The sequence below is a fragment of the Cnephaeus nilssonii genome, assembly GCF_951640355.1.
Source record: "Cnephaeus nilssonii genome assembly, chromosome: 19".
Taxonomy (NCBI): domain Eukaryota; kingdom Metazoa; phylum Chordata; class Mammalia; order Chiroptera; family Vespertilionidae; genus Cnephaeus; species Cnephaeus nilssonii.
The window spans coordinates 8,497,905-8,522,206 of record NC_137090.1 but is presented as its reverse complement, the minus strand read 5'-3'; the positions used below and the strand labels follow the sequence as shown (position 1 = coordinate 8,522,206).

General features: G+C 59.9%; 2 protein-coding genes across 2 annotated transcripts in view; one reads left to right on the top strand and one right to left on the bottom strand.

Moving 5' to 3' along the window:
• Positions 1-2,153, bottom strand: part of MED24 (mediator complex subunit 24) — a 31,113-nt gene extending 28,960 nt beyond the window's left edge. The window contains exon 1 of the mRNA XM_079799166.1: positions 1,829-2,153. The gene's annotated coding sequence lies outside the window, so the exon portion shown is untranslated. The remainder of the gene's footprint in view (positions 1-1,828) is intronic.
• Positions 1,439-24,164, top strand: THRA (thyroid hormone receptor alpha). The gene is made up of 9 exons (XM_079799172.1): positions 1,439-1,646; positions 11,940-12,287; positions 14,744-14,811; positions 15,397-15,497; positions 17,305-17,452; positions 18,063-18,268; positions 19,207-19,353; positions 19,954-20,212; positions 20,711-24,164. The coding sequence occupies exons 2-9, from the start codon at positions 12,235-12,237 to the stop codon at positions 20,959-20,961; spliced, it is 1,233 nt and encodes a 410-aa protein (XP_079655298.1). The 5' UTR covers positions 1,439-1,646; positions 11,940-12,234; the 3' UTR covers positions 20,962-24,164.
• Positions 24,165-24,302: the final 138 nt, after the last annotated feature.

The window sequence follows — 24,302 nt, the reverse complement described above, 5'->3', positions numbered from 1 at the left end:
CTCTGCAGCCCGTGGGATGCATCCCAGGCGCCCTTCTCAGGCCTCACGATTCCAGGGTGCTCCCAAGAGAGGCGCCCTTCTCTCCCCCACGCTTTGCAAACCCCACTGCCCCCTGTAAGAGAAGGGCTGCAACAGAGTGAGGATGCAGGTGGCTGAGACGGAGGTGAGCCCGGGCAGCCCGCCGCGGATAGGCTGTTGGCCAGAACCCCACACTTAGCAAGTGATGTTTTTTTCAGTGTACACTGAGTGATTATGGGACAGACCGCCTTAGCACACACACACCCCTCCAGGAGCAGACCTTGGAGGCAGTGCCCCGCCCTGAAAGCCGTGGGAAGGCTGTGGCCCCCGCTGGTAAACTCGGCTAATGACAGCAGGGGAACCGGCGGGGCCAGGGGGGGTGCTGGAGTAATTAGAGCTCTGCCTGGCGCTGGGAGATCCCGAGATGAAAGGGGCTCTGGCGTCACTGGGTTGGTTTCATGTCCATGAATGCAGGTGTGTGTGTGTGTGTGTGTGTGTGTGTGTGTGTGTGTGTGCATGGGTGGCGGGGCTCGATGGCGGAGACCTCTCCCGTGGGGAAGGGAATCCATTTCTATGCAGCCTGCCCTCCTCCTCAGATGGGCCCCGGTACCATCTGGACTTTGGTGGGGGCACACGCGGGAGGAAGTCCCACCTCTGTGAAGCTGAGAGTCGAGGGGGTAAGGGCAAGTCTTGCCCGCTCCTCAGCTCAGGCAGGCGGCCAGGTGGTTGAGGAAATGGCAGGTGGCCGTGAGGAGAAAGCCTGTATTGGAAGAGGGCGACACTGGAAAGGGGAGGCAATGGGTCTCGGAAATTAGACAGGAAGGGAGGCCACGGCAAGTAAACCTCCAGGAGGATTACAAACGGGATGATGGAAGTTAAAAGGACCTCAGGGTTCACCTGCCCAAGCCTCGCATTTTCGGGTAGGAAGCTCTGCCCCCCCCCCCCCCCCCCCCGTGCCTGAGAGCGGGGGTGATTGCTCAAGGTCACACAGTGACTTACCGGCAGGGGACTCGAACTCAGAAGCAAACTCTAACGCCCCCCCCCCCCCTCCCAGGGTTTGGCATTTCAATCTCTCTCCCTTCTTACAAGGGGCAGGCTCGCCGATACTCCCTTCTTCACCCCCACAATGCAAACCCCCAAACCTCCCATTCTTTCCACGGGCAACGGCTGGTCTTTAAATGACATCTTTTTCGAAATATGTCACCAAGTGCCACTCCTGCCGTGGAGTGGGGACGGCGAGTCCGAGCGGGGCGGCGGCGGGGGCGGGAGGGGGGCGGCCGGGCGGCTGGCTGGCTGGCCCGGGTCCCGGGGCGCGGCAGGGAGCGGGGGGCGCGGGCCGGCGGCGGCGAGGCGGCCTGCAGGGAGCAGCCGCGAGCCGGCCCGGCGCGCGAGCGAGAGCCCCAGCCGGAGCGGGGCGGGGAAGGGAGGAGCCAAGAGCGGCCGCCGCCTCTGCCGGAGGAGCCGCGGGGCCGCCACACTCGCCCCCCGCCCCCCCGCGCTCACTCGCACTCACACCCGGGCGCAGGAGGCGGGCGGCCCGGGCCCTACCGGCCCCCCATGGACGCCCCCCGCACGGGGCGCTGAGACCCCGCGTCGCTGCCCAGCCCGGTCCAGCGCGCCACGCCGAGGTAAGAGGGAGGGAGCGAGGGGGCATTAATATGCAAATACCTCGCGATTGATTATGCAAAGCCGCGGGGCTCGGCGGCCAGTTCCCCGGCGATCTGGGGGCGCCCGGGGGGTGCCCGCCGCCAGCCTCAGCCTACCCCGACGCCCCGGTGACCCTGTCACAGCCCGGGAGCTTGCAACTTACGCCCTTGGGAAGGGAGGTGTTGCTAGGAGGTCGGTGGGCCCCGGGATTTGCCAGCGGAGATGGCGTCCAGGCCTCCCCCTCGAGGGCCCGCCTGGCCTCTGTCCGGCCCGTCTGCTGCGCATTCCCGGGCCCGGCCCCGCTGCCGGCCGCCCGCCCGAGCGCCCCCGCCCGCCGCGCCGCGGTTTGTTTACGGTGCGCCGGAGGCCTGCCCCCCCGCGGCCCCCACCCCTAGCCTCTGAGGCCGAGTGGCCTTTGCAAAGCTGCCTCCAGTTGCGGAGGCTGGTAATAGTGGGGTGGGGGTGGTGAGCTTGCAGGGCCCCCGGGAGAGGGAAGTCGTCCCCCCCCCCCCAACTTCACCCGCCTCCCCAATTGAGCATGGCTCTCCGGGTGCAACACTCCTAATTGCAAAAAACGTGGCTGGGGGTGGGGGAGTGTATTTGAGGGTCCGAAAATGATTAGGGGAATTGCAAGCCAGGGTTGTTGGAGAAAAGAGGGAGGAATGGACCTGTGTTGTGCGTGCCCCCCCCCCCCCCCGTTTTTTATTCCCTCCCCTTGCAACGTGTCTCCTCTGGTGGCCCTTCTCTGCCTGGGGCCCTCCCTTGTCCGGTGGGAAAGAAAGGCCTGGGGCTGGCGGGCAATGGAGAGAGCCACCATTTCCAGGGTGGAGGGCCCCGTAGGACAGCCGGTGGGATGGGAACCCACCTCGCAATGATGGCTCTGGCCCTAGGAGGGGGAAGGAAGGAACAGGGCTGTTGTCCAAGATGAGGGGGGAGCAAATGTGACATGCAGACACGGAGGTATGCCCGCTCAGACAGCCACATGCACGCCCAGGGACACCCAGGCAGACTCAAGGACAGGAGCTGCTGGACACACCCACATGGGGACAAGGGAAAAGGCAGGCTGCTGCTGCACTGGGGCGCTCAGAGGGGTGGGACACACCCACGGGGGACCGACCCATGCACGTACTCACGCACAGGGTCACACGGAGATGCTGTCACACACAGGGGCAAGGAGGCGTCTCCGTCACCCACATAAAAATGTCCCTATCGCACGCATGCATGAACACGGGGCAATTGCACGCAGCCACACGTTACAAAAGACCCTGTCACTCACAGGCACACACGTGCTCGCATGAGCCCAGTCACACAGGCATTATCGCCTGCCGTAACAGTCGCTGTCACTCAGTCAAAGCAAACCGTGGTTACACATCAACACATGTATACACAATGTAGCAACAAGTATTTTCTTGGACTCCTACTGTGGATCTCTGAGGTTCTGTACACAACAAAACCCCTGCTCCCCCAAAAAAATGAAATGTGTTTTGCGTGAAAGGACTTTCCTGCATAATGGTGCAAGGAATGCATTCGTGGTAACGTTCTAGGTCTCTATCGCTTGTCATCCCACGGCACTAGATAATGAGCGTGAGACCTGGCAGAATTACTCCAGGAGCTCAGGATCCCGCCCCGAGCCTGCCACAGGAAGTGCTCTGTAAATACTTGTTAATTGATTGACTGTGGGAACTCCAGTCACAGGTGCACTCATGTGCACACAGTCCCAGGGACTCAGGTGCAGAAGGCATTCACAGGGCCCAGGTCCACACCAGCAGTTGTGCCTAGACAACCCCAGCAGCAAATGCACAGTAACTGTACAGTCAGGCCATCCCCAGATGCACACATAGTCATGGACTCTTTCCCTTAAGCTTCCTTCCATTTTCTCCCTCAAGGTTTAGCTTTATTTTATTTTTTTCTTTCTTTCTTTTTCTTTTTTTTTTCTTTCTTTCTTTTTTTTTTTTTTTTTTTTGAGGGACAGAGAAACTAGAGCAAAGAGAGTAGGGACAGGGGGGTTCCAGAGAGCGGAGTCATGGGCCTGAAGCAGTGTCCAGTGACTTCCAGCAGCTGGGGTTGTCCTGGCTGCTGGGGGAAGGAGCTTCAAGAATCTCCCTCCCCACCCTAAAAGCAAATGGTGGGGGGATCTAGCTGCCCCTGCTGGGATCTTTTGTCTGAGCCTTTCCTGGGGCAGTTCGCTCTCCCCCAGCGGAGTTCCTGCCTCTCAGCCTGAGTCTGGCCCCTTTTTCCACCTCTGCCCTCCTGTCTAAACTTGGAGGCCTTCCCCGGGCTGTATGCTGGTGAGTGTCTGGGTGAGTGATGTGTATTTTTGACTTGGAATTTCTCTCTAACGCCATCTCTCCGTTGCTCTGTCTTGCTGTGTCTGATTCCCTCTCCTTGTGTGTCTGCCAGACTGTAACTCTCACCCTGTCACTACTCCCGTCTACCCCTGTTCTTGTCTGTTTTTGCCACAACCTCCTTTCTCAGAGCTGGGAACTGGCATGGATGGTCTTCATAGTTTTCCGGTTGTTAATACTCAAACCCCGCCCCTCAGTCCCTGCCTGCCCTGCCTCTGGGGTCATGGAGAGGTTGGGGTGGGGGGGGGCAGGGGGCTCAGCGGCTGCTCAGGACATCCTGCACTTCCTCAATGCTGCAGCTGCAGGCCAGCAAGTTTTGGGGGCTGGGAACGGGGGATAGGGAAGGGGGTTACCTACAGCCTATGCTGACCTCTCAGGCTGCCAGGCTCAGCCAGGAGACACCAGATGGGTGGAAGCCCCGGGTATGCACGCCAAGCAGGCTAGCTCCAACCAGGCCGGGAAGGAGCCCCTCACCTCACTCACCCACTGGAAGAGACTCACCCCCATGGGCAGTGGCAAGAGTTGGCAGGACCTCCAGCGGCCTTTCTCCACACCCCTGGCAGCTGAGACCCACCTCAGAGATGCCCAACAGCTGTGTCCTCTTTGCCCAGCCTCGGAGTGTGTTTCTGAGGGTACAGCTGCCCAGACTATATGTGCAGGGCTGAGTGAGGTGCAGGCTCCAGCCCAGGGCAGCAGAATGGGCAACTTTTCCAGAGAGTGAATCTGAACGGGGGACACCAGGCATGTCTGCTTTGCTCCCCTCTAGCTGTGGCCTGTTTGGGTGAGGAAGCACTGGTAGTGATTCTACCATAGAGGAGCCATGGGTTGCTACAGAAGGGAAAACGGAGGCTTGGTCACAGGGACCAAGGTATTATCCCTCCAGCAGCTGATAAATATCCTATAATGGTTAAGAGCACAGACTTGTTGGGAGCTAGGTGGCCTGGGTTTGAATCCCAGCTATGCCACTTGCTGGTTGCATAACCTTGGGCAAGTGATTTAACCTACCCCCTGCATTAGCTGTAACTTGGAGATGGTAATACCTACTTCACTCAGTTTTTTGAGGAGCAGAGGATTTAGAACATATGAAAATGCTCTTAACAAGTGCGTGGTGGATCACAAGCACTGTATGTGTTAGCTGTTACAATGGGGAAGCCCGTGGGCCTGGGGTCCCCTGGATTTCTTGGAGAAGCTCCCAGACATCACAGGAGCAGGAATGAGAGAAGGTGGGCTCCGTGGGCATAGTGGGTCCCTCATCTCTAGACTCCTCAGCCTTTGTGTCACCATTCTCTCCTCTACAAGTTTCTGCAACCTCGAGCTTCTCTGAACCTCGCCTTATAGCTGCTGCTTAAAAGGAGCCGTTGGCATCTCAGCCTGGGTCACACCTCCCCAGTCAGGGGCACATGCATGAATGTTTGGGCATCAGTGCATCGCTGTTGGGGCAAGTCTGAGCACTAGGAATGGGGGGCGGGGGAAGGGGGGAGAATAAGAAGGAAAGCAGGCTCCTCTCCGTAACCCTCCTTACTTGTAGGGTATAGCACCCTTCCTCTCTCCTGGGGACCCAGCAACCCGGCTACCTACCATTGACTGAGCAACCAGGACCCACCCTGGCTGACAGACCCCCGATTCCCCAGCCTTGCATGGAGGGGGCATTTGTGTGAAGGGTGGTGGCGCTGAGAAGGATCAGTGTTGGTGGGCATGCTGCCTTGAGACCCAGGGCCTGCCCTGGTTGCCTTTTCCCTCTGTGAAGCCGGTGATAAGACTCCTCTCTCTCCTCCAAATTCCTTTGATTCGGCTCTTCCCCTCCAAGGTGCAGCAAGACTACCGGGGCGGATGCCCTATGGTGGGCCCCTGGGGAGCCAATCTCAACTCTTGCTCTCATGGCTGCAGAGGAGCTTGGGGGGCTGTTTGGATGTTGGTGGGGGGAGGCGAGTGACCACAGCGGAAAGAGAACCGGCTGGGAGTTGGCCGCTGGGTGTTTGCCATCCACCAGGTGCTGAATTTGGGCCTGGGTTTTCATCATCTCCAGACAGTGATGCCTGCCGCACTCTGAGCGAGGGTGAATAATGCACCATGGGTGACACCTGCGCTCCATACCTGGTGCCTCCTGGCTTTGTGGGGAACACCTGTGGACTCTCCTGCCCTCCCCGGGCCTGGCCCCCTCCAGGGTGGGGATACCCTTGCTGCTGGAACCTGAGAGACGGTTCTCAGTGGCTCATGGAGGCCTCTGGGGCTGGTGTGTGGCCCAGGGCTTACGGTTGGTTTTCGGGCATATGGCACAGCCCTCCTCCTTGGCAGGCCCAAGCAAGGCTGCCAAAGAGGAACTAACTTTTGTTTACTTTGTGTGAGGTGGTCCAGAGGGAGGGGTCAGACGGAGTCTGGGTAGACACGGGTAGCAAAATGGAACTTACTGGTGCCCAGAAAATGCTACCATTGCTCCCTCGCCTTGGGGGGGGGGGGGGAGCATTGGCGCTGTGGACCCCGGACTGGAGTGAAAGAGGAGGGCGGAAGGCACAGCCACACCCTCCAGCCGTAGCCAAGGGCGGCCTGGCTGGACCAAGCCCCCCGCCCACCCCCTCTTCCTCCTCCTCTCCTCCTCCTGCGAGGAAGAGACGAGCCCCCGGCTCAGCGAGCTTAGCTGCCTGTTTCATTTTCTCTTCTCCCCGGGCGCGTGGGCGGGGAAAGGGAAACGGGACGAGATTTTGGTGGCTATTGGCGTCTCGGTACACATCCGTGAGTGGGTGTGTTGTGCGCGCGTCCATGTGTGCGTGTTCTGTGCATGTGTGGGCCGGGGAGGGCTCTGCATATCTGTGGAACAGCACAGGAGCCGCCGCTCTGCGCATGCGGGGTGAGTGTGTGTCTGCACGTGTCCGTGTGTGTGCCTGAGACCCAACTGCATGCACGGCCTGCGTGCCGCGCGCGCGAGACACACACACACACACACACACACACACACACACACACACACGCTTTTTAATGTCTCTCTCCCCATTTCTTCCCTCCCTCTCCCTCTCCCTCTCCCCCCTTCTCTGTCCCCTCTCTCCCTCCCTCTCTCGCTCTTCCTCTCTCTCCCTCCCTTTCCCTTCCTCCCTCTTTCCCCTCCCTCCCTCGGAGGGGCCAGCTTCCACCTCCCTGGGGTGCCTGGGAGAAGAACATCCCTGCCTTTCCCTTCCACCATTTCCTTCCCTCCTGGGCGGCGCTCCCCGGGGCTGGGGGACAATTCCTTTCTCCGGCCTCTTCCTCTCTCCGTGGAAGAGGGGAGTGGGGAAGGGAGGACCCCGAGCCCTGTGCCCGTGATGCCAGTGAGCGCCGTGGCCCCGTGACACTCATGCCTCCAGCCTTCAGCTGCCCCAGCACCCAGCTCCAATTACCCCTGGCTGCTGGGGGAGGGTGGGGAGAGTGTGCCCTGCCCAGCTGGGGGTGCTCCTAGCTCTGCTTTCTGGGCGACTTGCATTTTCCACTCCCATTCCCGAGGGGAACTGGGTCAGGGGACACAAAGTTCTAGGGATTGGCAGGCAAGGAGCTGGGCGTGGGGGATGGGGGTGACCTCTAGACCTGGGCACCCACCTTGATGCCTGACTGGAGCTGGGCTGGGCTAGGAGGAGGGAGGGTGGAGCAGCAGGTGGGTGAGGTTATGCTGGGGGGGGGGGCAGTCTTTGATGTGAATACTGGGCATCTGGCCCAAGTCAGGGCTGCTGTTTATGTCCTTCTGTCTCTGACCTACAGGGGGGAGTTTCCTGTTCTATTCTTTTGGGGGACAGGATCCGTTGTTGATCCAATCCCCTCCACCCCCATTTCCCATTCTCTAGCCTCCAGGGTCCCACAGTGGCTAGGAGATCAGACTTAAGGGTCACTGCCTTTAGGTTCCAGAACCCCACCCCATGGGTGCCCAGAGGGAGCCCACCAAGCAGTGCTGCCTCCTGGGCCTCCCTCCCTCCCCCCTCCCTCCCCCCCTCCCTCTCTCCCGCTTGCCAAGCCGGTGCCTGTGTCTGTGTACTCCTCTGCCATCTCACACCTGCCAAACAGTACCTTCCTCCCCGCCTTCACTCCTCTCCTTCCTGGCACGAGGATAGCAGTGAGCTGGGTGGGGCAGTCCTGCTCAGTTCATACCTGAGAGTAGAACAGGGGGGACCTGGGAAAGGAAAATGAGGTCCCACCCCCGAGGGGCATCTACCCCTCAGTGTGGGGGGGCTTGTGTTGCTGCTGCAGCCTCCACCTTCGCCAGACTCCCAGGGACTGTTGGTGCCTGTGGCTGCCCATGGGAGCCCACGCTAGCAGGGGCGGCCGTGTCTGCACACAGATGCCTGTGTGTGCCTGTGCATGCCTGTGTGTATGTTTGGGTTCGGGTTTGGTAGTCACCTGGGCCCCTCAGCATCACCCTTCTTGACCCCCGTGGTATGGGGTCAGCACATCAATGCCAGATCATTAGGAGTCGGGGGGATAGTATCTCCCCCCACCCTAGCAGCAGGCAAAGGGGAAGGGGAGAGGGAGGTGTGAACCTACCCACGGCACTATTAATAGCCCACATGCCAGGCCACCAAGAACCAGCTGTCACCGTGGAAACCATTTCTACTCCCCCTCCCCCAGCCTCCATGGGGTGGGGCTTAGGCAGGGCATGAATCAACCCCCCCCATCTTTCTTTGTTACCTTTCTTTCTTTGTCTCCCCCTCCATTTGTCTCTCCTCCCCGTATCTGTCCTCCTCTCTACCTCGCCCCTCTCCCCCCTCCCTCTCTCCCCATCCCCCACCTCATCTCATTGCTGCCTTTCTTCCTTTCCCTGTACTTGCTAAGCGTCCCCCCTCTACCCCATCCCTGCTCTGCTCTTTGTTCTTACCCCTCCTCGTCTTTCGTCCACTCGCCCCCATCATCTTTCCCCCCAGTCTTCCTCCTCTTTCTCCCCTTGTCTGGGCCCCCTCTCTGTGAGGGTGTCTTTCCTTCTGTGGTTGGCAAGGAGGAGGGCTGGGCTTCCTTTAGAGCATGAAGGACAAAGTTTAGGGGCCCCAGACAGGTGGGGCCCAAGCCAAGAGCAGACACCCAGGAGAGCCATGAGTATGGAATTGGGGGCTAGAGCCCGGATGCAGAGGGTCCCCTCTGGCAGCCCCAGGAGGCCTTTCGGAAAACGCCTTGGGTCCGCAGGACTGCGGAGGGGGACCGTCTGGCAGCGGGAACCTGGCGTGGCGCCCGCGGATGCCGCACTGGGCGCTTGTCTGTCCCCCCCATTGCAGAAGCACTTAAGCCTAATGAAACGCTCCCCCCTCCGCGGGCACCTCGCCCGCACTGCCACCCGGCCGCTCTTATCTGACAACGGGAGCGGGTGGCCAGGCCAGCCGGCAGGTGGGTCCTCCTGGCCGACTGTCCAGCCTGGACTGAGAACCCCACAGCTCCACCCCCTCCGCCTCCTTGGGACTGAGCCTCGGTGCCAGGAAGGAGCTGGGGGGATGAAGCAGGACTCCAGGTTAGAAAAAGAAAAAGGAAAGGACTCCAGGAGGAGGGGAGAGGGGCTGCCCTTCAGGGTGGGTACCCCTGCCCCCTTCCCCACTGACCCTTCTCTGCCCACAGCGAACACAGGCTCACGTGGCATGAGCCGTGGCATGAGCCGTGGCATGTGCCTCTCTGAATGTTGGGCCCTTGACTTGCTGTGTCACCTCAGAGACCCAGGTGTGTCCCTAGAGAGATGACAAGGAATCCCCAGCTTCTTGCTAGATGCCAGGCCAAGGTGCCTTCAGCCGTGAGGACAGTGTCCTTCTCCTCTGCCCACTGCCAGGGGCGCGGTGTAGCCTGGGTCGCGCTGACGGGCACCCGGACGCCATTCGGCACAGCGCAGAGTTGAGGCCGAGAAGGAGGCTTCCCCGCCCGCAGCGGGCACGTGCAAGCCCTTGGCAGTGCCCAGACACATGTGGAGTGAAGGCTGGGCTGGGGAGGGGGAAGGGAAAATAAACATGGTGGCTTAGGTTGGCACTGCCCCAGGTGTGCCCTGTAGCAACTGGCAGTGGCAGGGGTGAGGGAGGAGGGGTCCTCCAGAGCTATGGCCCGGGGCAGGAATCGCCCGTGGCATGTGGCTGCTGCTGGTGTTCCCCGCCAGGCCTGGCCCACAGCTGCTCACACCCACTTGCACACACACACACACCCCGGCAGTCTTCGTCTGCCCCCAGGGCCTGCTCCCCAGGGCTGCCCCTCTCTCAGCGTGCCCACTCCTGCGCCTGCCTCCTCCCCTCCCCAGGGGCACTTGGGCCTCCTGCTGGCGAGTGGATTTTTCCAGCCTCTGTAAACAAGTGGTGGCAGCGTGCCAGGTGGGCAGGAGACAGGCGGGGGCAGCACTGCAGCCAGGGTGTGCCAAGCACCGAGGCACAGCCTGGGGGGGAGATGGGGAGACACCCAGAGAGAGAGAGAGAGACATTCAGATGCAGACAGACAGACCCAAGGAAGCCTTGTTGGGCACAGATAGAAGTGGAAACAGGCGGCAGAAAATAGCCCTCTATTGTCCAGCCCAACCCCACCACTGCCCTGGCCCCTTACCCTCACTGCCCTGGCCGAGAGCAGCAGGCCCCAGTGCCCAGGCCCTGGGCATCCCCACCCCACTCCTACTTCTCCCCCCACCTCCACCCCTCAGGGCTGGCTACGCCATTATAAATTTATAACAGGAATTTCTCCACAAGCCAAGAAAAACTTGACCTACTTTCTTGACGGCTCTCTGGGCTAAGGCTCCCCGCTCACAACACCCCCCCCCCCCCCCCGTCTCCTGTCCAGCCCCCAGTGCCCAGTCCTGGTCTGTGGGGGGATCCGAGGCAGAATGGGCCACGCTTCTGCCCTCCTGCCACGCTCCCTACACGGAGGGCTCACCTGGGGGCAGGGGCCCTGCCCCACTGCCCTGCCCCATGGCCTGACTTATCTCCCCTTCCCCTCCTACTCTGGCTCCTTATCAGCTCCTGGGGGTGGGGCGGAGGGCCCAGGGGCGAGGTCTCTGGTGCAGCAGCTACTGGATGAAGGTTGGTTGTGTGTTGGGAACTGCACCCTTTGTCCCCCTCGAACATGCCCACACCTGCCTGTGTGCGCAGACAGTAAGCCTCAGGTCGGGAGCCTGTGGTCAGAGGCGCAGGTGGAGGAAACGGTGGGCCCGGACTGGCACGGCCCTGGCCCCCCGGTATTGGAACAAGACAAGCATTCATGCCAGGCGTCGAGGTTTTAAGCCCGGAGCCACCTGCTCACTAGCTTTGTGACTTTGAGGGGATGACCAGCTTTCTGAGACTCAGTTTCCTCGTCTGTGACGTTAACGCGGGTCCGTTTCCTTTCCTTTACCCCTTGCCATCCTGGTGGGTGGCGGCTCAGCTCCTGGGGTGTCTGGGCCTCAGACTGGGCAAGTGTGATTTGGGACCTTCTCTGGACAGCTCTGGAGTCCTTGGGAGGCCGGGTTGGAGTCACAAGTCGGCCAGCAGCCGGGGAGGTCAGCGCCCCACGGTCTTCAGTATCTCTCTCCATTAAGGCACCCGTTCCCACACCCCATCCTTCCTTCACAAGTCCCCCCACCCCCCGCCCTTCCATGCCTCGGCTGAAAATTGCTCATCTCTGGCCCCCTCTGGCCCTATAGTATGGTGAGTTTTATAAAAACTTGGCTAGATGAGTGGTAACAAGAGCATTTATTAGACATTGTTAGGGGCCAGATACTTGATTGAATGTGAGGACTGAGACATGGTACATGGATGATCTCATTCTTTCCCTCCACCCCTTTCCGTGTCTGGGGCTTAGGACATGGATCTCCGGTTTTGCCTACTAAAACCTGTCCGTCGGAGGGGTTCTCCTGCTTCTCTCCCCGTGCCTGCCCTCCATGCCCACCGCCATCTTGTTGTGAGCTCAGAGAGCCCCCAAATGTTGCCACCAAAGGCCTGCTTTCCACCACGGTGCCACCTCACCCCTGCCTCTCTCCTCTCTCTGCAGGGACCTCGACAGGACAAGACTCCGAAGCTACTCCCCCAGCCCAGGACTCCCCCCCACGGACCCAGCTTCCCCCCCAACCCTACCACCTGCCACTCCCTGGCCTATCTCACCGCCCACCCCCCTTGGGGCGCAGGGCATGGTGTGAAAGGCCACGTGCTGAGGCGGGCACCATGGGTGCTGTGCCCTAGGCCTGGGTGGCAGGGGGTGGGCAGTCTGTGGGTGTGCCGGGGGGGGGCCATTGTGCCCACCCAGTCTCTTGGCGTGCTGGAGGGCATCCTGGATGGAATTAAAGTGAATGGAACAGAAGCCAAGCAAGGTGGAGTGTGGGTCAGACCCAGAGGAGAACAGGTAATGGGTCCGGCAACTAGGTCTTGCCAACTCTTAGCCGGCAGGCGTGGTCACCTGGTTGGGCACAAGCGAGCTGAGCTGGGGCCTTGGGGGGAATGGACGCCAGGCCAGCCCGCCTGCTGCCTACCTTTGCCCAGGAGATGAGGTCATGTGCCCATGTGACGGGGCTTAGGCACCTGGAGGAGAGATGCCCCTTTGGGAGTGGGGGAGTGACAAGGAGCAGAGGAATTACACCAGGCAGGCACACGGCCCCTCCCTGGACAGTACTGGGCAGGCTCACATGCCCACCCCCGCCCCCCGTGCCCCCTCAGCCGCCCTCACCTGAGCACGTGGAATGCAAACAGTCTCGCCATTTGCCTCCTCTCCCTGCCAGCCTGCTCACATCGCCACCCGTGTGCGGTCCACAAGCCGTGGTGCACGTGACGTGACAGATCAGGGCACAGGCACCAGTAACTCTCGTTAGCCCATGCTTATATTTGGAACCTTTTGGGAGCCCCACAAGCTCTTCCTTGTTCATGGGCAAGGGCGGGCGCTGCCATGGGGCTCCTCCCAGGAAGTGGAAGTGAATGCCAACTGTGAAGGTTTTGCTCACCGGTGGAGGAGGCATGAGCCCCTCACACGTTGCTGGGAATGGCTCCCTGTGGTCCGCATTACCCTGGAGGAGCCCAGGGGTCTCTACCTCTCCCATTAACTCCGAGTGGCACAGAACTTTGTGCCAGTTGGCGTGGTGCCCCTGGAGCTGGGTACAGCCTGTGTCTATGGCCAGGGAGAGGGTGGGGGATGGGTTGTTCTGGGGAGCAGAGTGGCCGTTGCCTAGGAGACCAGATTCTGAGCCAGGAGGCCAGAAGCCTGGCCAGGCAAAGCCCTGGGGCCCAAGACTGGGTCTCTGGAGGGGTGGGGGAATGGATGGGGCTGTCAGTGGGGTAGGGCACCTAGAGTTTCCCCTCCCGAAAGACTCACCCCAGGGCGGCGGGGGGCGGGGGGGCTCTGAAAAAGATCGGGCGTGTCCGTGTCACTGCGTAGCTCTCACTGGCAACCTCTGTGCTTCCCGGCCCAGACCTTGTGAATCTGGAAGAATCTGCTTCTAAGCAGGGAAAGGCTGGAATCCCGGTCCCCCCAGAGCTGCACCCCTGCCCGTTATCCTCCCCTCCCCCATGTCCCTGCGCCACCTCGTGGCTGTCCCTGGGACTGCACCCAAAGGCTGTGAATCTAATAATTGCTGAAAACCGGGCCGCTCAACTGGGGCCCTCGGTGGCTCAGGGTTCCCCCACACCCTCCCCTCCTGGAGCGGGGAGGGAGATCTGACCTTCCCGACACTGTAGTAATCAGACAGGGGTAGTCTCCAGGGAGTGTGGCGCACAGAGCTGTCTTTGACTATGACCCTGACCAAGGTCACTGTGTCAGTATGTTGGGAGCTGCATCAGGGGAGGGGCCCCCGCAACATGCCACACGGAGAGTGGGTGTGGGAGGTTATACAACCCGTGCACGCATGTGGCAGGCTTATGTAACCTGTGTGTGCTGAGGTTATGTAACATGTATGTGGAGACGCTGGGGACATGTGTGCAGTGGCTGTGGGTTGCTAATACCTTGCATGGAGGGGCGCAGGGTCCTTGTCCCGGCTGATTGCAGTGCTCAGTGTCACCAAGCACAAGGGGGGGGGGGGGGGCTCTGTCTGCTGCTCTGTGAAAAGAGCTGAGGGGACAGGGTGACTCTGGAAGGCCTTTCGTGCTCTCATATTCTTGGTTCTGGGTTCTAGTTGCTGGGCACTCTCTGCTTTCCGTCCCTGTGGTTGTGTAGCATGCGTGTATGACCTGGAAATCAAGCAACATGTTTACTGGGGGAAGGGAGGAGTATTATTAGGTGTCTGTCCAGAGGGTTGTGTAACACATGGGCACATCCTGGAGGTCATATAACACATTTGAGAACGCCCTAAAAATTGTGTAGTTATGTAGATCCTGGTGCTTATTTACCATGCTTGGGTTTATACTGAAGGCTGCATCGTGATTCATATCTAGTGGTCTTGTGTTGCATAGGTGTGTGTGTGTGTGTGTGTGTGTGTGTGTGTGTGTGTGTGTGTGTTCTAAAGGTTATATAACTCCAAGCATGTCCTGAAGATTCTTTCTGCATGTCTCATGCACTGAAGGCTTAAATATGTGGATATTGTAGATTATGGGTGTTTAAGGTTCTATAATGCTGTGTGAGTGTGTGTGTGTGTGTGTGTGTGTGTGTGTGTGTGTGCCCTAGAACATGCTTGTGCCCCAGCCAAGCCCCTTATCTCTCTCTGAAGCTTCTAGATAGCTGGACCCTTGTCAGTTTTGTCAGCTGACCGAGGGGTGGGAGGTAGAATGAGGACATGAGGGGCAGGGAGTCGGGCCTGGGGGGGTATCTAAGCCTGTTGGATGAGAAGGGGGCTGCCGAGACGGCTCTGTGATTCTGCCCACTTTGCCCCCATCCAGTGCCAGGTCACCAGATGGAAAGCGAAAAAGAAAGAACGGCCAATGTTCCCTGAAAACCAGCATGTCAGGTGAGCCTGGCTGAGTGTGCCCTTCCTCCCCGCCCTGAACGCCACCGAGCCAGACCAGGGCTCTTCTGGAGCCTGGCGTGTGCCCGCAGCTGCTGTGGCCCAAGGGGAGAGCCCCCTAGAGGGCTTGGGATGGACTTGTCTGAAGGTGAGAAGGGTGATGTGGGCATGCCCCAGCCGTGAAGATGGATTAGGTCAGCGAGGGCCTCTTCCCTTCTCCCATAACCCTCTTGCCTGAGACCCCTACCCCACCCCCAAATCAGAGCCTGGGCTAAAGAGCTGAGGGGCTGTGTTCCCCCTGAGATGAGCTGCTGACATTGGCTGCTGCTTCTCCTGCACCCCCTTGCCCCTGGGGCGCAGCGAGAGAAAGGCCCTGAGTGGGCAAACAGGACTCTGGGACTCTCCATGTTCTTAGGGAAGGGGATGGACAAGGTAACCTCTGATGTGTCTCCAGGATCCTACCCTTCAGGGAGGCTGGGCTAGGGGTTGGGCCAGGAAAGAAAAGTCGGGGAATGCAGAAAGTGTAAGAGCCTCCCTGCTAGGGGCCCAAGCCATGCCTGCCTGCCTGCCTCCCTTCCTCCCTCCCAGGGTATATCCCTAGTTACCTGGACAAAGACGAGCAGTGTGTCGTGTGTGGGGACAAGGCAACCGGTTATCACTACCGCTGCATCACTTGTGAGGGCTGCAAGGTATGGACCAGCCAGCTCCTGCCCCTCCCCCACTGCCTGAGCCCCCATCTCACGCTTTTTACGGCTCTCAGCACCCAGCACAACGGATGGCTCTACAAACATGTAACCCAAAGCTCACCTATTACATCGTCATTTCTCTTATCCATTCATCCATTTGCCCATTCATAATCCCTGCTCTGCCCCTCGTCGGTTACGATGCCTAATCTCTCTGAGCCTCGGGTTCTTCATCTATAAAGTGGGGATGATCATGCTACCTACCTCACAGAGCTATTGGGAGAACGAAACGCGAGCATCCACAGGGAGTATTTAAAACAGTAGCAGACGCCAAAGAAGCACTCAATCAATGCCAGCCACCGTCACCCATTCAGTGTGTTAGGTGTGAGGAGTATAGTCTGGGCCCCGTCCTCAAGCTGCTCACAGCCGACCAGAGAGAGACAGACATCAGTTGAAACCAACATCAGTGCTTTTCAAAATGTGGCTCATGGGCCACCTGCGGTCCTAGTTACACTCAGATCCCCGGGCCCCATGCCAACCTTAGCCAAGCAGAACCTTTTATGGTGGAGCCCAGAATCTGCCTTGGAACAGGTCCCCCAGTTGCCTCTACTGCACTTGAAAGGGTGAGAACCAGAGCTGGGGTGGGAACATCTGGGGGGGCCCAGGAGAGAGGAGGACGGCAGGGTCTCCCCGGGCAGAGGGAACAAGTTCATAGACCTGGGGGGCGGGGGAGCCAGGGGGCGGCTTCATTAGATTTCCCTTCGGACATTTCAACCTGCATGGTTTTTTCTGGGATCATCACCTCCTGAAAATGTAAACCTTCCAGGAAACAGGAATATTTTAAAATACGTTAAGGCTTCAAGTTCCTTTCTTTCTTGGTGTCAACCAAACCAAGACCGCCAGGGATGCAGAGTCCCCGTGCCGTATCCCTGGGGGCGACACACGCAGTGTGACCTAGACCAGGGACCTGGACCCGAGTTCCAGAAGAGCATCCCAAAGGCCAGGGGTGCCTGAACCCGCCCCCAGAGGGTCTGATGTAGGTCAGAGCGAGGTCCAGGGACCTGGAGCACCCATTGCCTCAGGACCAGTCCTGGCTCTGACACCCATTCAGCCATTTGGGCAATTCAAGCGAATGAAGGGACTTTGGACAAGTTGCTAAATCTCTCCAAGCTTCAGTGTTCTAGCCAGCAAAATGGAGATAGGGCCAGCGCCTACCCCGTGGGATTGACACCGGCGTTCAATGTGACGATGCCCCGGAGAAAAGGCGTGGCAGGGCCTGGCACGTAGAGGGCGTTCGTCGTGATACGTAGACCTGAAAATGCTGTGTTAACGCTGCTAGGATTCATACACAATGCCTTCTTTCGACGTCCTGACCACCCCCCTCTCCTTATCTCGTGAACGCCACCTGCATGGGCAACAGGCAGCATGTATGAGAGTGGTCTCGGGGTCAGGGTCATTTAGCAAAACAATGGAAATCGGGTATTTCCTGCACTGCCAGTACTGCTGTTACTCAGGCTTCGCAGGACCTCACACCCTCCCAGGCCCAGATCTCCATACTTCAGTCATCATCCCCACCTCTGCCATCCCCTCCCCACATACCCCGACCCCCCCCCCCCACCCCCCAAGCAGCTGGAGGAGCTGAGGGCGTGCGTTCCTAGGTCCTCTCAGTCCTCACAGAGCCCAGTGTCCTGGGCCCGCTGCCTCAGGAGCTGCCAGGTTCCCTCACTAACCCCCCGCCCCCCAGTGCGCTGCATGGTCCGTTCAGGAAGGGGAGGCCATACTGACAACACGCCCCGTCTCCCTCCCACCCCAGGGCTTCTTTCGCCGCACAATCCAGAAGAACCTCCATCCCACCTACTCCTGCAAGTATGACAGCTGCTGTGTCATCGACAAGATCACCCGCAACCAGTGCCAGCTGTGCCGCTTTAAGAAGTGCATCGCCGTGGGCATGGCCATGGACTGTAAGGGGATGGGGGGGGCGGGGAGGGGGGAGTCGGGCCAGGCGGCTGGGGGTGGGGGTGAGTTCAGATAGGGCAGCTCCCCTCCAAGGCACGCTCAGGGCCCACAGGGCAAAGTGACAGTGCAGGCCAGGCCGATGGTGAAATGAAGGTTCAGAATCTTGGTCCCTGCTGCCCTCCTCCCCGGGGAACAGGAACCTTCCTCTCCGGGTCCTGCGCAGGAACCCGGTGCTCACCTGCCTTTCACCACTCCAGGCCTTAGAGGGAGTTGTTGGGTAGGAAGAAGTCCTGAGCACCCCATCCAGAGAGGACACCCCACTTCTGGGGTGAGGATGCCTTTCGTTGCCTAGGGATTGGGTGGCAGGGTCTGCTAGTAACTGCTGTCGCCATGACCCTTTAGACCAGAACCGGCTTGTGCCTCTGGATCAGCCCCAAGTGGAGTTGAAGTCCCAGTGGTTTTCATGATCCAGTGGTGCCACGCAGCTGCTAGGTGGCTCGGAAGTCGCTCGACCTCTCTGGCCCTCCGTGTCCCCACCCTGTACGCTGGGCAGAGCAGTTTCGGAGAGGGCTGTGGAGAGGGCCATGCCAAGGGCCTGTGTCTTCCTGTTGACAGTGGTTCTAGATGACTCGAAGCGGGTGGCCAAGCGCAAGCTGATCGAGCAGAACCGGGAGCGGCGGCGGAAGGAGGAGATGATCCGATCCCTGCAGCAGCGACCAGAGCCCACTCCGGAAGAGTGGGATCTGATCCATGTTGCCACGGAGGCCCACCGCAGCACAAATGCCCAGGGCAGCCACTGGAAGCAGAGGCGGAAATTCCTGGTAAGGAGAGAGGGCGAGGGGGGGGGGGAGGGGCAGCGAGGTGCCAGGGAGAGGAGAGCTAGCGCAGAGTCTTGCCTCCTCCAGGAAGCCTTCTTGGTTTGCTCTAGCGCAAAGCTGGCACTCCCCAGACCTTGGTGGTTTTGGTTTGAACACCTGTATGTGTGTGACTGCCATCTGGGTCCTGCCTATTCCCCCTGATTGGGAGCTACGTGAGGACGGGGCCTCTCCTTCCTCATCAGATTTCTGGCAGGGCTGACCTCTCCTCTTTTCTTCGCTCACAGCAACTGGGAGGAGTGGGGGAGGACACAGTCATGGAACAGTATTTTGGGGCACCTGCTGGGTGCCGGGCATTGTGTTAGGCCCTGGCAAAACCGAGTACCAAGTGAATGGTCAGGTGGTTGTCTATGGTGGAAGGCGGCAGGAAGCTGGCGGTCTGGTTCCTGGTAAGGTATGCCAGTGGGTGGAACAGTGTGCTGTAATGGTCAGGAATCAGACTGCCTGGTTCTACAACTTACTAGTCGTGACCTTGGGCTTCTCAGTTAGCTGCCCTGTGCCTCAGTTTCCTCATCTGTGAAATGGAGATAACTACAACACCTTCTTTATAGGGTTGTGGTGAGGATTAAATGAGATACTATGTGTAAAACCCTTAGCCTAATGCCTGGCCACATAGTCAAGACTCAGTAAATATAGCTTCTATTCTTATGACATTACTTCGGCTACTGTGATGACCATTGTTATTATTAGCAGACTTGGAGCTCTGGCTCTGGTCTGCTCTCTGCCCCAAGGTGAAGGAGAAGCCTTGGGCCCGGGATAGAGCAGTCCCAGGTACCGGCGGCCCCTCTTCCCCCAGCTGCCTTGGAGCTCCCCCTGGTGGGCAGGGAGCCTCAGAGGTAGGAAGGGGTCTGCCACCCCGGCTGACCCCCTCTCCCTCCCTCCAGCCGGATGACATTGGCCAGTCACCCATCGTCTCCATGCCGGACGGAGACAAGGTGGACCTAGAGGCCTTCAGCGAGTTTACCAAGATCATCACCCCGGCCATCACCCGTGTGGTGGACTTTGCCAAAAAACTGCCCATGTTCTCCGAGGTGAGTGGCAGATGGGAGGGGAGATGTGGTGACAAACTGGAGGGAAACCTAGACCTGCTCCCCGGGTCACTCAGTCCCGGCACTTGCTCATCTGAGTTTCTCTGGGCAGGGAACGGTTCCTTTAGATCAATGCACACCCTGCGCCCTCCACCAACCGCCCCCCCGCCCCCCCCCCCCCACACACAGTCACACTCACTCTGGGCTACCTGATCCCTAAGGAACCAGAGGGTTTCCACCACTCCTCTCAAGCCCTCCCAGCCCCCCTCCCCCATCTCTACGTGGCCATCCCAACTCCAGGCAAGTTCTCGTCTTAAAGAGCACTCGCTGGGGACAGGCTGCCGAACCAGCTGAATGACCTTGGCCGTGTCACCTAGCTCCCTCGCATCTGTTTCCTCATCTGCGGTGGGGATGGAGATGTCATTGGGTAATTGTGAGGTTTCATGAAATAGGGCAAGTCTGGGGCCCAGCGCAAGGGGAGCGGTGCCGAGTACCTGTTACTGGCTGAGGCCAGGCGTGGCCTCGCAGCTCCAGGGGCCACCCCCCCGGGGGACACGCTTGGCGAGGGCCAGCTGAGTCTTCCCTGGCCCTGCCGCCCCACAGCTGCCTTGCGAAGACCAGATCATCCTCCTGAAGGGGTGCTGCATGGAGATCATGTCCCTGCGGGCTGCTGTCCGCTATGACCCCGAGAGCGACACCCTGACGCTGAGCGGGGAGATGGCTGTCAAGCGGGAGCAGCTCAAGAATGGCGGCCTGGGCGTCGTCTCCGACGCCATCTTTGAATTGGGCAAGTCACTCTCTGCCTTTAACCTGGACGACACGGAAGTGGCTCTGCTGCAGGCCGTGCTGCTAATGTCAACAGGTACCTGCTGGCCGGCTGGGAGGGCTGTTCTGCTCCTCCTTTCCTAACCCCGGGCTCGCTCCGTTCACCAGCTTCTCTGCCGCCCCCAAGCCCACCTCTGGGTCCCACAAGCTCACCTCTGCCATCGCCATCGCCCAGCCCACCCTCTGTCCCCTGCGCCCTGCTCTGTCACCCATCCCCGTCTCTTCTGTTCCCCAGGCCCAGCTCTTGCCTCCGGATCCCTCTCCTGCTCCTTTCCCATCTCTGCCCCCTTATCCTTTCTCTACCCTTATTCCCACCCCACCTCTCTGCCCCCAGCCCTTCTCTCTGCCCCCAGTCCTGCCCCATTGCTGAGTTTCCTCTCTCCCCACCTGTCTGTCCCTCTGTCCTCATCCCTTCCGTCACCCTCCCTCTGCCTTGGAGCTGTTCTTGTTCCTCCTACCCACGCCTACTCCCCCCTCCCCCCCGCCCCGCGGCGTGTCTTCACCCTCTCACCCTCATGCCTCTCCTTCCCCGCAGACCGCTCGGGCCTGCTGTGTGTGGACAAGATCGAGAAGAGTCAGGAGGCGTACCTGCTGGCGTTCGAGCACTACGTCAACCACCGCAAACACAACATTCCGCACTTCTGGCCCAAGCTGCTGATGAAGGTGACTGACCTCCGCATGATCGGGGCCTGCCACGCCAGCCGCTTCCTCCACATGAAAGTCGAGTGCCCCACCGAACTCTTCCCCCCACTCTTCCTCGAGGTCTTTGAGGATCAGGAAGTCTAAAGCCTCAGGCGGCCAGAGGGTGTGCGGAGCTGGTGGGGAGGAGCCTGGAGAGAAGGGGCAGAGCTGGGGGCTGAGGGAGACCCCCCCCCACACCTCTTCTCTCCTCCCTCTCGTCCTCGGATAGATGCAGCTCCCACACACACCCGCACCACCCCGTCCCTCCTCAGAGCCTCCAGCCCTGGGACAGGGCCACAGATGAACTTGCTATGGAAAGGACAGTGTGTGGGAGGCTGGGGGGGACCGTGGGCCCCGTCCTCTGAGAAGGTAGGGGAAGGAAGGGAGAACCGAGAGGGGACAAGCCATCTTGACTGTAGGGGACAGGAATGTGGAGTTGCGGGGGGAGAGGCCCTCAGCTCACCCCCCCGACACACACCCAAGAGAGAGGCCCCGTCTAGTTCCTTGGCCTAGATTCCCCCTCCAGGCTAAGGGCCTCTCGCTTCCCCAGATGCCTGGGTGCAAAGAAGGGCTTGGCGTGGCTCCTCCCCGGAGGTTAAAAATTATAGTCATTCTAACTGCACTTTGGAAACCAGGCAAGGGGAGAAGATACATGAAGAAAAACTAGACAGAGAGAAAAAGAAAAAAAAGAGAGAGCGAACGATTGTTAGAGAGAGAGAGAGATAATATTAAGTTATTAACTGAGGCTGGCCAGAGGGGAGGACCCCCCTACCACCCCCATGCACTTTGAGAACCACCCCTCTTCCCCCCAAATCAGAGAACTGCCCCCCCCCCCCCACACACACACACAAGGTCCCTAAAGGTAGGGCCGCCGATCAGAGCTGTGAGTTAACACAACAGGGTCCTGGCCACCCACCCCTTGCCTTGCCCCTCCCTCTGTGCCCCTTTGGCACCCCCACCCCAGTACTTCCTCTGCTCTCTGCCACTCGTGCCCGCTGAGTTCCATCTACCTCTCACGCTGGATGCCAGCTGGCCCCTCACCAGCCTGCCCTGCTGCCCGCACACAGCTCCCCCTTTCAAGTGCCCAGCCCCAGGGGCCTCTCCCTGCCCTTCCCCGTCCCCCCGTCCCCCCCCCCCGCCCCACTCCTTCTGCACCTTGGCACCCACACAGGAAAAACTGTGGCTCAAGCTCCCACCCTCCTCACATCCTGCTGTACTAGCTCCAATCCAGATGCTCCGCACTAGGGCGAGGAGGGTGTGCGCGCTCCGGGCTTCTCCCGGGGCCTCCGCCCCCTCAGGACTCTGTTTCCCACGTGTCTCCTGGGCTCGCTCTAACCTCTGCCCTCCTCCGTCCCTCCCCCCACGTCTCCGCACTAACCCAGACTCCGGGTGGGCAGGCACCTAGGGACGGGATGCTCAGCTGAATAGCACTTAGTCCGGGGCCCCTGGGGAGGGGGCGGTTGGTGCTCCTCCTTTTTCCTTTGAAGCTCTTCAGGCCAGCCAGCCCCTCCGCCCGCCCCGGACCCATTTCCCCTCTTCTTTTCTCTAATTCAGGGACTTCGGCTTGAGCCACCTCCCACCCTCGTGGTGAGGAGTAGAGCGCTCTGTTGGTCTGCGTTTGGGTCAGTTACCCTCCTCCTCCCCTGGGCTCTCGCCCACTCTGCAGGGGAGAGGGGCGAGGAGGTAGCTCTCCCGTGGGTGGGGCCAGGGGGAGGGCGGGGAGGGGCAGAGCAGACCAGAGGGCCCCGGGCTCAGGGCTGCATGTCGGCAGGGATGGATGGGTGGACACAGATGCCCCCGGAAGCCATGGGGAAGGGGGGAGGGGGGAGGGGTGCCAGGGCTTCCTGAGCTTTGCACTACTGGGGCAAAAATGTCTTAAGCTGTGGGGAACCTGCCACCCCACCCTGACCCTCAGCCTGCCACAGCCCCCTGCACACACACACACACACATACACACACACGCACACACACACAGAGGCAATGCTATGCTGCCCACCAGGGCATGTCCTTCCCCTGCTGTTCAGGTGTTGGGCAGAGGGGAGGGCCTAGAAGAGCATCCGCTGTCACCTGTGCTGTCACCTGTGCTTGTGCCGGCCCCGCCCCCGGGGGCCTGTGGGCTGCACTTGCTGTCTTGTCTCTCCCCCTCTCTCTCCTGGGGCTGTTTCCTGTATTCCTCCTGTCCTCTAGGCAAGCCCTCTTGTACCCCCTTCCCACCCCTGGGGGCCCAGTGGAATTCCTGACCTGTCTGCTGTCTCCCCCACCCCTCCAGCCCCGCCTCCCCCCGCCCCCCATTCCCCATTCTCAGCCATGGACATGGTGGAGAAAAGGCCTTGAAGAGGCTTGGCCTCTTACAGGCACTTGGGAACCCCCCGACCCCACCCCAATCATATGAGCTGTGACCCCCCACTCCTCCCCTGACCCTTCCCCCTCACTCTGTGATGTGGGGTGTACGTGTGCATTTCTCTGTGTGAATGTGTGAGTACATGTGGTGGGGGAGGAGCTGGGGGGGGACTCAGGAGTGCCACAAACCTGCTCTAGGGAGGCAGCTGTCCCAGTCCCTGCTTTGGAAGTGGGGGACAGGGCCCTCTCCTGGGGGCCATTGGTGCTAATGAGGGGGATGGCTTAGAAGTGGGTGCTTAGCATGCCTCCCCCAGTATTGGCCCGGGGCACTAGGGCAGGCAGGGTGGGGCAGCAGGTGCAGTATTGGTGGGAGGAGGGGCTGCTGAGAATAGAATGAGGGGTCCAGGCCAGGACAAGGGGGTGCCAGAGCCATGACCACTACCCCACCCCCACCATCGCCTCTCCATCTCAGTATTCCCCATCCTATCACTCATAACACACATACCTCATCCAGCCTCCTCCCTGCTCAGACTTGGGGAGGGTGGGGGTGGAGGAGCCCCTATGCCTTCTCCTGGTGGCGGGTCTACAGGGCTGGGAGAGGGCAGGGCGTGTGACAGACACCTTCCATAGGGACAGTAATTCCTGCCCTGGGAACTCCTGGGTGGGGGGAGGGGGACACTTCCCTGGAGGCGCTACTGAATGTATGAGAAGCTGGTGCTGGGGTGGGGGGAGGGGGGTCGTGGCCAGAAACAGGGAAGGAGGTAGTTCCCTTCCCCGGGGGTGGGGCCAGTAGGAGTGACTTGGGGGGCTCCTACTCCTGCCCCATGTTGACAATCAGTATGTCTGTTATGTGCGATTTTTCACCCCGTTGTGTTTTGGGTCAGGATTTTAAAGAAAGATATTTTTATGGTAATTGTTGCTCGTCTATTTTACTATATATTTATGTAATAAATATATGATGAAAATAACCCCCGTGGGCGCCCCCCTTAGACTTGTGTGCTGTTTCCCTGTATCCTCCCATCTGCTGGCAGAGTACCCACCCCTCAAACTGACCAGATGGAGAGGTGTGCCCCCAGCCTCGGCATTATTTCCTCCCCAGCCCGCCC

Excerpts from the sequence above, each read along its gene's own strand:
- THRA (XM_079799172.1), top strand. The coding sequence starts at position 12,235 with ATGGAACAGAAGCCAAGCAAGGTGGAGTGTGGGTCAGACCCAGAGGAG. Across the intron at positions 17,453-18,062 it reads CGTGGGCATGGCCATGGACT|TGGTTCTAGATGACTCGAAG; the intron begins GTAAGGGGATGG and ends TCCTGTTGACAG. Across the intron at positions 19,354-19,953 it reads AACTGCCCATGTTCTCCGAG|CTGCCTTGCGAAGACCAGAT; the intron begins GTGAGTGGCAGA and ends GCCGCCCCACAG.